The sequence below is a fragment of the Podarcis bocagei genome (assembly GCF_964188305.1).
Source record: "Podarcis bocagei genome assembly, chromosome: 11".
Lineage (NCBI taxonomy): Eukaryota > Metazoa > Chordata > Lepidosauria > Squamata > Lacertidae > Podarcis > Podarcis bocagei.
Window position 1 is genome coordinate 20,813,879 of NC_138136.1, and position 11,139 is coordinate 20,825,017.

General features: G+C 38.8%; 1 protein-coding gene across 5 annotated transcripts in view; it reads left to right on the forward strand.

Annotated features, from left to right (window-relative positions):
• The window catches only part of FEM1C (fem-1 homolog C), a 28,432-nt gene extending 17,803 nt beyond the window's left edge, over positions 1–10,629 (forward strand). For all 5 annotated transcript variants that reach the window (XM_081213716.1, XM_081213713.1, XM_081213714.1 and 2 more), the window contains exon 3: positions 4,519–10,629. In XM_081213716.1, the coding sequence (XP_081069842.1) occupies positions 4,519–5,828 (1,310 nt within the window). In that variant the 3' untranslated portion in view covers positions 5,829–10,629. The remainder of the gene's footprint in view (positions 1–4,518) is intronic.
• Positions 10,630–11,139: the final 510 nt, after the last annotated feature.

Consider the following 11,139-nt stretch of genomic DNA (forward strand, 5'->3'; position numbering starts at 1 on the left):
ATTTGGGCATTTGAATTGCTCTGTTACTCTTAGACAAGTGTGGGCAGGAGTGCAACCAAAGTCTCCCTGATGCAAATAGCAGTAGCCTGGAGACTTTAACAGGATTAGAAAAACAGGCAGCGCTCCAAATGTTGCTGAGGCTGATGGGAATTGAAGTCCAATGGTGTCTGGGGAGCCATGCTTTTTAGACAAATCTACCAAAGGGTAAATATCTGTTCTGAAAATCAGTTTTATTCAATTCCTGAGAAGCACTTTCTTCCAGCACTGTGTCCTCCACAGTGGTGATAGTAAGAGCAGTTTCTGTCTCAGGTTTCTATTTCTGGCTCTTTTCTGTAAATCCTTAGAAGATTGTGCTGGCAGTATGTGGAGGAGCCAGCTTGTTTATTATGTTGTTGTTGAGCCCTGCCTTTTGAAAACTCCTAGGTTTGTGTGGAACAGTTTATGTGCCTATAATATAGTATAGTTGCAGTACAGTGTGGTGGGGTGTGTGTATTACATGAAAAGATATGTAAAATATTAGTTATTTGGCAAGGAACCTAAAATGTGTGTGAGGAAGCCTGTCCAGCGTATTCTAGAGCCAGACAGAAGAACCATGTGAATCCCTTCTTTGTTAGTCATACTGTTTTGCTTATATAAACCTATCACATTTTTTGATCTATGATTATCATTTCGGAGTCTATCCATGGCAACATTGTCACTTGGAGAAATATTAAGCTGCATAGATTTAGAGAGATTTTATTTAGGAATCTTTTAAACGTTATTCAAGGACTACGAAAATGTTATACTTCTTCCCTAGTGGATACTTTTAGGAAGAAGGCAAACATGTTAGGTTAAATATGAAATTTACAGAAAGCTAAGCATTTCAGATGATATATTTTCATTGCACAGATAAGGAAGTTGAGTGAAAACTAAAATATATGCATCACAATCCTATGCAGATTTGCACATAAGTACTTGCCCCAGAGTCGGCCACGACTGGACCTAATGGTCAGGGGTCCCTATACCTTTACCTTTTACTTGCCCTTCTGAATGTTCAGTATGTCTTACTAGCAGCTGTTAACCTCAGACTGCAGTCATATGCAGTGGAAGGGTAGTCTTTCAATAAGGTTATGAGTTACCGTATATACTCAAGTATATGCCGATTTTTTCAGCACATATTTTATGCTGAAAAAGCCCCCCTTGGCTTATACTCAAGTGAGGCGGCTGGCCCAAAAGGAGCCCTTTCTCACCACTGGTCCTGCCCCCGCCTCTCGCAAGAGCAGGCACAGGAGCCGTGGTTGGGAGAGGCCCTGCGCTGTGCTTCTCCCAGCCGCGGCTCCTATGTCTGCTCTTGTGAGCAGCAGAGGGACGAGCGGCCTGAAAGGAGCCCTTTCGGGCTGCTCCTTCCTCCTCCGCCGCCTTTGCCGCTGTCGGCAGCGGCAGAGGAGGAATGAGCAGCCTGAAAGCAGCCCTTTTGGGCTGCTTGTTCTTCCTCCACCACTGCCACCACCACCAAGTTTGTGGTGTGGTGAACCGATAAGTTTTGAGTCAATACGTTTTCCCAGTTTTTTGTGCTAAAATTAGGTGCCTCAGCTTATATTCAGGTCAGCTTATACTCGAGTATATACGGTAATTATTTAAGGGTGAAATCCAGTTTTCCACCTAACTCTTGGGATGGGTTTTGATCCAGCAGAGGCATCTGTGAATGTCAAAAGGGGGAAGCATTTTTCTCCCAATTCTCTTTGCTGATGAAGTCCCTCACACCACTTTTCATAGTGTTCTAAAAGGTTCCCTGATAATCTAGAAAAGATTTGGGCAGGCATTAGAAGGTGAATTAGAGAAAATCTCATCCCCTCCTCTAATGTTAGCAGATGCCTGTGCTAGAGCAAAAGATGCCCTGCAAGTGAGAGGGCAGCATTCAATGCATCTTATTCTAAATAACTAAACAATGAAATGTGATGGTTCTGACAGGACATGATTAATCCATGTATTATGGCTTTCAGAAAGTTAAAAATAAAATTGGCACATTGTCCGTGATTCAAAGCTTAACAGATTTATAGCCAGTAGTAATATACTAGGAAAGATGACTAGACTCTTGTAGGTGAGTTGTACTCTGTCCATGATTGTACACTGGGTTACTTTACCAACCTGTTAAATAGTTAAGATTTTGGTGAGCTGGCCTTGTATCTTAAACTATGTGGCTAGTGAGCAAACAAATTCAATTCCTGTGAAATGGTGAACTATTGGAGAGAAGCTGAATCTGAGTCTTCAGTGAAATACTGGCTGTGTTTTATCAACAGTAAGTTCCTTCCCCAAGTTGGGACGTAGGGACATGATCCCAACACAGTGCTTCTGTGCTGCATTATTACCCAGATATGTATAAGCTGGATGTTGAGTAGTATTGGCATCTGCATATGAATTGGTGTAAGTGGAACAAATGTCAGTAATAATTAGGTATTTCAATTTCAGCTTTTTACATCCTTTTCTTAAGCTATCATGCTTTGTGCTTCCTATCTTTAAATACCTTCTTGGTTGTCTTCCAAGTTATCTCTCCCTGCCTGTCCACAAAGATCGGTCTCAGGGCCCCATGTGAACAATTTCTTGAACATAATGTCTTTTCATTTTCCTCATAGCAGCATTCTTTTTTGAAAACTCTCCCGTCAATTTGACTTCACAGTAATACAGTAGTGATGGGGTGGGACAAATAGGCAACCAATTTCCTGTTTGTGGGTTTTTTGCTATATACATAAACAGAGCTTTATTACAGAAACATTTTGTAAGACATGTTCAGAAGGCTATCTACTAAGAAATTTACCCAGTATAAGTGGAGGGAAGCAGTGAAGTATTAGAGTACAGTGACTCAGGCGCAAGCTTTCACACACATTGTGGTATAAATCCAATTAAAGAAAGTCAGACTTCTTTCTAAATAAACATGAATAGAATTGTGCAGCATATCTCTGTGCTGTTCATTTGCAAGGGAGTACCTGAACCTATTTTTTCCTTGGGCAAGCTGGCATATTTGTTCCATTTTCCTATTTCAAGCAGCAAACCATTACGGCCACTCATAATAGGAATATACTTGCAGTTGAACTATAACTATTTCAAAGGCAATCTTTAAATTTATTAGAAATAATTAAACAAACATCAGCTGTAGTTTCAGTTGCCTAATTGGATGCAGATTTACTCCCCAATTTGTGATCTGAGACATCACGCTGGAACAGATACCTACAAACAAATATATTTGTAAAATTGTGCCGTAACTGATCATGTCAAATGGTGGGATGGAATACTTCCTGTTGCAGGATCTGCTTACTTGTAAATGCTCCAATCTGCCCCTTGATACAACAGAGAAAGATGCTTACCCGCCGGAATTTATTTATTTTGATAATTATTTTACAGTTCTAGATATGTGCTGACTGCAACCCCACAAACAGCAATCAGACTCTGTATTGATTGTGAAACTTATTGGAGAATTCTTCTTTCTCCTATTCACAATTATCTAAAGTAGAGAGGGGATTGCTACAGAACTTGGAAACAGTCACTGCTATGACCTCAGAGATATTGATGCTCCTGAAGTGCCTTGAAACTGAGTGACATAATAAAGTTAGGCTTGTGTAGAGCAGAAAATTATAGATAATTATTTGAACTACGCGGGTGGCACTGTGGTCTAAACCACTGAGCCTAGGACTTGCCAATCAGAAGGTCGGTGGTTTGAATCCCCGCGATGGGGTGAGCTCCCGTTGTTTGGTCCCAGCTCCTGCCAACTTAGCAGTTCGAAAGTACGTCAAGTGCAAGTAGATAAATAGGTACCGCTCCGGCAGGAAGGTAAACGGTGTTTCCATGTGCTGCTCTGGTTCACCAGAAGCGGCTTAGTCATGCTGGCCACATGACCCAGAAGCTGTCTGCAGACAAATGCCGGCTCCCTCGGCCTATAGAGCAAGATAAGCGCCACAACCCCAGAGTCGTCTGCTTCAGGTTACAGACTCCTATAACCCAGAAATAGTACCTCGGGTTAAGAACTTTTCTTCAGGATGAGAACAGAAATCGCGCAGCGGCAGCAGGAGGCCCCTTTAGCTAAAGTGGTACCTCAGTTTAAGAACAGTTTCAGGTTAAGAAAAGACTTCCAGAACGAATTAAGTTTTTAACCCGAGGTACCACTGTAATATGTATTGGGAAAACATGGGGAAAATTTTAGCTCCAGCAGAACAGCTGCAGTGGGATGTTCTGGCAAAATGCTGTGAGCTTTGTGTTGGCAACTATAAAAGCCCACATATTCAAGGCTGATTGTTTTTCTTAAATTCAAACAGGAAGATTATTAATTGACTAATAAGGAATGTTACTTTTCTTACATGTTCATGACTTAGATTAAAATGCCACCTTTGTCGATTATTTGACCACTGCTTATGATGTGTAATTTTATCATTATTTTAATGACTAACATACTTGATAATTTGAATTCTGTACAGCCATAATTCCTTCATTGTTTCTCTGAAAATGTGTCATAGCATACATGATTTTTTTGCTTTCTTTTTTCCATAGGAAACACAGCATTGCATGATTGTGCCGAATCTGGTAGCCTGGAAATAATGAAGATGCTTCTCAAATATTGTGCAAAGATGGAAAAAGATGGTTATGGAATGACTCCCCTTCTGTCTGCTAGTGTTACAGGTCACACAAACATAGTTGACTTTTTGACCCAACATGTTGAAACTAGCAAAGTAGAACGTATAAATGCACTGGAACTCCTGGGAGCCACCTTTGTGGATAAAAAGAGAGATTTGCTCGGTGCTTTGAAATACTGGAAAAGAGCTATGGATATGAGATACAGTGATAGGACTAACATACTTAGCAAACCTGTGCCTCAAACGTTAATAATGGCCTACGATTATGCCAAGGAGGTGAACAGTGCCGAAGAGCTAGAAAACCTTATTGCAGACCCTGATGAGATGAGAATGCAGGCCTTGTTAATTAGAGAACGTATTCTTGGCCCATCTCACCCAGATACGTCCTACTATATTCGGTACAGAGGTGCTGTCTATGCAGACTCTGGGAACTTCAAACGATGCATCAATCTGTGGAAGTACGCTTTGGACATGCAGCAGAGCAATTTGGACCCCCTGAGCCCTATGACTGCGAGTAGTCTGCTTTCGTTTGCTGAACTCTTCTCCTTCATGCTTCAAGACAGAGCAAAAGGCCTGCTGGGCACAACAGTTACATTTGACGATCTCATGGGTATACTGTGCAAAAGTGTCCTCGAAATAGAACGTGCCATCAAGCAAACTCCGTGTCCACCTGACCAAATACAGCTCAACAAAGCCCTTTCCATCATCTTGCATTTAATTTGCTTGCTGGAGAAAGTTCCTTGTAGTCCCGAGCAAGATCATTTCAAGAAACAAACTATATATCGATTTCTTAAGCTACATCCTAGAGGAAAGAATAACTTCAGCCCACTCCACCTTGCTGTTGACAAGAACACCACATGTGTGGGGCGCTACCCAGTTTGTAAATTTCCTTCTTTGCAAGTCACTGCTATACTAGTGGAATGTGGCGCTGATGTAAATGCTAGAGACTCTGATGACAACAGCCCTTTGCACATATCTGCACTGAACAACCATCCTGACATCATGAATCTTCTTATCAAGTCAGGATCACATTTTGATGCAACAAACTTGCATAAACAAACTGCTATTGACTTGCTGGATGAGAAGGAAATGGCAAAGAACTTGATCCAGCCCATCAACCATACTACACTGCAGTGTCTTGCTGCCCGTGTAATTGTGAATTATTGCATAGGTTACCAAGGGCACATCCCAGAAAAACTTGAGAACTTTGTTTTGCTCCATAGATGACAGTCTGACAATAGGCCCTTGGTACTGTGGGAGCACGAGTTAGTAACATCAATTGTTGCTTTCTCAAGCACTGTTGTGATATGCCAGCGATACACCATCATTCATTCAGCTTGGTCCATCCTGCTCATTTGCAAAAGCATTATTAGAATCAGATCTGCAGAATTGGTTGCCCAATATTTAAAACAAACATACCATATAATATATTTTGTGGATTATTTAGAAATGTAATGCTATATTCGGACTCACTAAAATTTGTCTGCCAAAGGCTTGTCTACTCTGGTTTAGTTTGCCTGTTGGTTGTTTGGGACTGAACTGAATAATTTTCGTGGTGTTGTCTTATTCTTACTGGTGTGTGGATTTTATATAGTTGGGAAGTCATCTTTTTGTTCTTGCTTGAGCATTTCTATTCTTTTTTCTAATGGGTTCATTGCTGAACTATACAAGTTGTATGGACTTGTTAACATTTGCAATTACCATAAGTGCTTTTATCCTCTCTATGCACTGGCTTGAACATGACTGTTTGTGTGTTGGCATATTTCTATGCAGCAGTTGGCCATTGTCAGTTCTGACACTGTTTTCTTGCAGTTTGTTAGAGAACTCTTTGAAAATATACCCTTTACAGTTTGACATTTCTTGAAGACATCAGTCAGCTGTCTAAACTCATGTGACTTTTTGCCCCCAGCTTTTTCTGCAGTTGCTTTCCATTTATTTTTCTAGAGTTGCGTGCTGAATTTGGGAGTAAAATGTGTTCTTGTTGGCAATCCCACTTTTAAATTAAGTCTGAAAGTCATATAAATATGTCTTGCTGCGAGGAGAGAAAGGAAAGGAACTGCCATATTCTCCTCTACACTAGTGTCTTGCTTGAGCTGATTGTGTGACTAGGCATAGAGAGTCTTTTTTCCCAAATTTAACCTGAAACTTAATCATACAACTCAGTGAGTACTAGATCAAACATAGTCTGAAATTACAACTCAAGATTCTTAAGTACAAAAGAAACTAAAGCATGTTGGCATGATGCTTGTCAGTCCAGATCTAGCCATCAACTAGTATAATTAACTATATGGTTGTAATCAGTAGCCCTCTGCAGGGGCTTCAGAAGTTTAGTAGTATCCCCTTCATTTTCAAATAACTCTTACAGATAATTTGCATGCATTTTATTCTCTAATACCTTTCAGCCATATTTATGGAAAACATCAGAGGCCATGTTGAGTACATAGTCTCAACTGAAAGCTATCTATTTTTATAATACTTGCACAACAGCTTAGCTATTGCAGCAGAAAGGGCTTTTTAGACTTGATAAGGAAACCATAAGTGAAGACTACAAATGAGATTAAGATTCAGGTAATTAATATAATTCAGCACTTTATTGTTGATTCATAATGAAACTTATTATGGCATATTAGACCTGCAAATGTCTTAAAATAAAATGGTTCTCAAGAAAAAAAAATCCCACCTCATTTTTCTTCAATGGAATACAGTGTATTTGACATTTCCACAATCTAACATAGTGAGTGTTTTCCAGTACTACTATACCTGGTGCTTTTTCAGATCACAAAAAAACAACAACACATAGGTTATTGTGAATCTGTAGCAGTTGACAGTGCAGGAAAAATCAGAACCAAATCAATGCATCAAGGCTGGCGTGAATCTGGAATTCCTATTTTAATTCCAACATTACTACCCTCAGTTGTTTGATCACATTTGGTTGGCACATCCTCACAGTACATATTAACTAGTACTCACACTGACTTTTTAAATCATCACTTTATTGGCCTATTCAGAAATAATGCTAAACCATGGGTTAGCATTTTGAGAACAAACTCTGTCTTTGTGCTTTCTCTTTTTCTTCTCCTTAGTGTTTGTGGGAAGAAGACTGGAAACCTCCAGTTTCATTTTGGAATAAATCATAATATCAGGAAACTGGTTTATTTATTCTAAGGAACCAGGATTAAACAATAGTTTAACATTTTCATTTGTTAAATCAGTTAACCACTTCCCAAACAAACCAGTCAGAATTAGCCATTTCCCAATTCAGGATGCTATGGGAATATGTGATGCATTAAAACAAGGTAGAAGCTTGCTTTCTCCTTTTTTCACATGCAAAGGAGGAGGAGAGTGGAGAGAAAGGGATGCAAGTCCAAAGTTCACTGTGGTTCATTCTTGCAATGCTAAATCGTGTTTTAGTGTTGCTTTTGAAGTGGGCCGTTGCCTAGTCGTATATGACAAAAATTAATTTGTTCTATCACACCAAGAAAAGAATGAGAAACTTGCATTGCTATTTGTTTAATTTTCAGAACTGGCAAGAAATGCAAGTTATTTTTTTGTTCATGGGCACATCTGGGTCACTATCAAAAGCAAATCGTATGGGGAAATTGGGTTCACAAGTATAAAGGAGAACATTTAATTTAACTAATTACTTTTACCCTGGTTGAAACACATTCCTATTTCTGGATTCACAGCCTGAGCAGTTTGGGGGTGGGGAAGTCAGATTTTTCATAATCTTCATTGCTTGCCTGCAAGTAGACAATACTAATTCATATACTAGAAGGGCAAAACTTAACCTACTTTAGCCTAAAAATAGGACATGAGATGAACAGGGAGACTGTAGAACACTGTGTCCTCAAAAATGTTTTATTTTCATTTGTAACTTTACTCAGGCAATACTAAGCGTTTGGAAATGGGGATATCTCTTGACTTATTGGATATACTTTGAAAAATATATTCTGCTGATAAGTTAAAGAATTGGTATTCTGTAAAACTTTTAAGAAACCTTAGTTAATGGTGACTGAAGACTCCTTATATTTGCCTTCTTGCTGAATATGGCATCTCCGTACTGAACAACCATACTTCATTTTTAAAAATACAATTTATTTACACTCTTGCTACTTCATTTTTAAAAACAATACAATTAATTTACACCCTACACCTACAGTCCAAGACTCATGAAGACAAAGTCTGGTTCTCTTCTTGATTTCATGTTAATTTTCTAAGTCTTTAAACTACTGAAATTAATTTGCTAAATGTTCAAACTAATGCAGCTTTAGATGCATAGTAAATTAGAAACTACCAGATAGCCATCTCTTTGTGTATACTAAAAAGTGGCTTCCAACAGGAATTACCCACCACTTGGAATACTGATGATAGCTGTTCCTGTAGTCCTGGAAATTATTACTTAGTATAAGGCTTATAAGCCATTCAAGAAGATGTGTTTTAGCATGGGTTGCAGGAATATCTACTTGCCAGCATTAGGGAAATGAAGCCCTTTAAGATATTCTGACTGATCATTTCTCTTCAACATAGTTTCCCCTAAAAACATCTAGTTTCTTTTTACTGAATTGCTGTCATGCCTTATTTGAGAACCTCACATAACTTTCAGATAAACCATCTCTTTATTTGGAAAGAGGCAGAAATGGGTACCATCAGTATGGCTCATCCTGATTCTTGACCAAGTTTATCCCATTTATTGCTTTTATGTATTTCCCTTTTTATTTATGAATGCTTGTAATTTTTGGCACTAGCACAACAGTTCCTTTGTTAACATGAGCATGGTTGCCAGAGAGGGCTCCAAATAGTGTCTTCTTCCAATGTTGTACTGAGCAATTAAGAAAGGGAAGAGCAGCCATACTTCGTACTAGCTAAATATCCCACACAGTGATAATGTGCATTCAGTTAGTATTGTTTGAGAGCAGAGAACCAGGGAGTAAGACTGTTACATTTTGGAGATAAAGTTTTTGAAGTAGTAGCCAGATTTTATATGCCAAAGCCACTGATTGCTCTGCTCTGCTAATCTGTATGGAATCTGATGATGAGTCAATATTTTGAAGATAATAGCAATAAATTTATATTTACATTAAAAAATACTAGTTTGTAGCCCTCAGAATTGCAAGGGGGAAAAGGGGGGGGGGAGAGAGATCAGTCCACTTAGAAGAAATACATGGAAAATCCTTTAGTTGCTGTGGATTTTTGGACTCCTTTGGGTACTGATTCCTGTATTTTGGTGGATTTGTGGTACACAACTGAACTTAACCATGCTAAGCTCCCAAGTAGGCAAGTCTAGGCAGCCCTGAAAGAGGCTAGAGGTGTAAGCTATTGACTTCCCTTGTAATGACATAATCCTGATTAGTTTTAGCTTAGCAAAACAAGTTTGGCTGTTGACTCTTCCTTTCTTTATTGCCCATTGGTGTCAACTAAAAGCTTTAAACCATTGTTTTCCTTGAGTTTTTCAGCAGCATATTCTGTTTCTCCTATGCAATCCAGTCATTTGATCTGTCCCTCTTTTCTTCCTTGTATGTTTACTGTCATTCTCCTAGTCTCTTATGTGGTACACCTCAGTTTTCTCATCCTTCCTCATGAGCCAAAATTGAGATGGGGCACCTGAACCCATTAAGCAGGAGAACTTTCCGGAAAAGTATAAGATCACTGCTTCATAGTATAATGTATTTATTTTTTTCTTCCTTCAGTCTTACCAAGTTGTGCCTATGCTAAGCCTGTCAAAAATAGAGGAACGCACCTGCTAAGAAAATACTTTATTATGCCTTTTTTCCTTCCGATTGGATGTGACTTTAATACATTAAAAAAAAAACCAAGATGAAAGATCTTGTTTCTTCAGTTCCTTATCAGTTAATCACTGCTAACCTTGCACAAGTCTTTCAATGTGTTGTTGTGGAGTTAACATATCAGACTTTAATAAGTTGATGTATGTAAACGAAGAACTCAGGGCTGTGTGTAAGTGCACTGAAATTGAAATTTTGCACTAAGAAAAGACTGTGAATAAATGTAATAATTCTGCTTCTGCAAACAATTTGTGAGAGACAAGAAATAATATAAATCATTGACATTTCTCTGAACCCTGTTTTCCAGCTGTCTCTACAGCTTAAAGAACTGGAAGCTTTTATTTTCAAATGAAAGCTGAGATTTCTGAGGTGCTGCACATGGCACGCTCAGAGCTTGCTATCCTGCGCATAGCTTGATCACAGATGCATAGATCACACAATAAGTGTTCCTGTAGGAACTTGGGCTTATGGCAACACCTCTAACAATATTGCTGACATTTGTGGAATGTTACAATACAACATAGATATTGAAAGAATAATAATGGCATGTGAAAGAAACATTGAACTTGCTGGACCTACAGGGGAGATTCTGTTCCTGTCTACACACAATGCAAATCTTGAGGGTTTTGTTGTATAGCCATTTTGCTAGTATAAACACAACACTGGGGTATATCACATTTGTGATAGACTTTTTTAAAAAAAAAATTCCAGGTCGCTTCTCTTCTCCATAAAGGTGAGAAACTGATTAACACAAAATT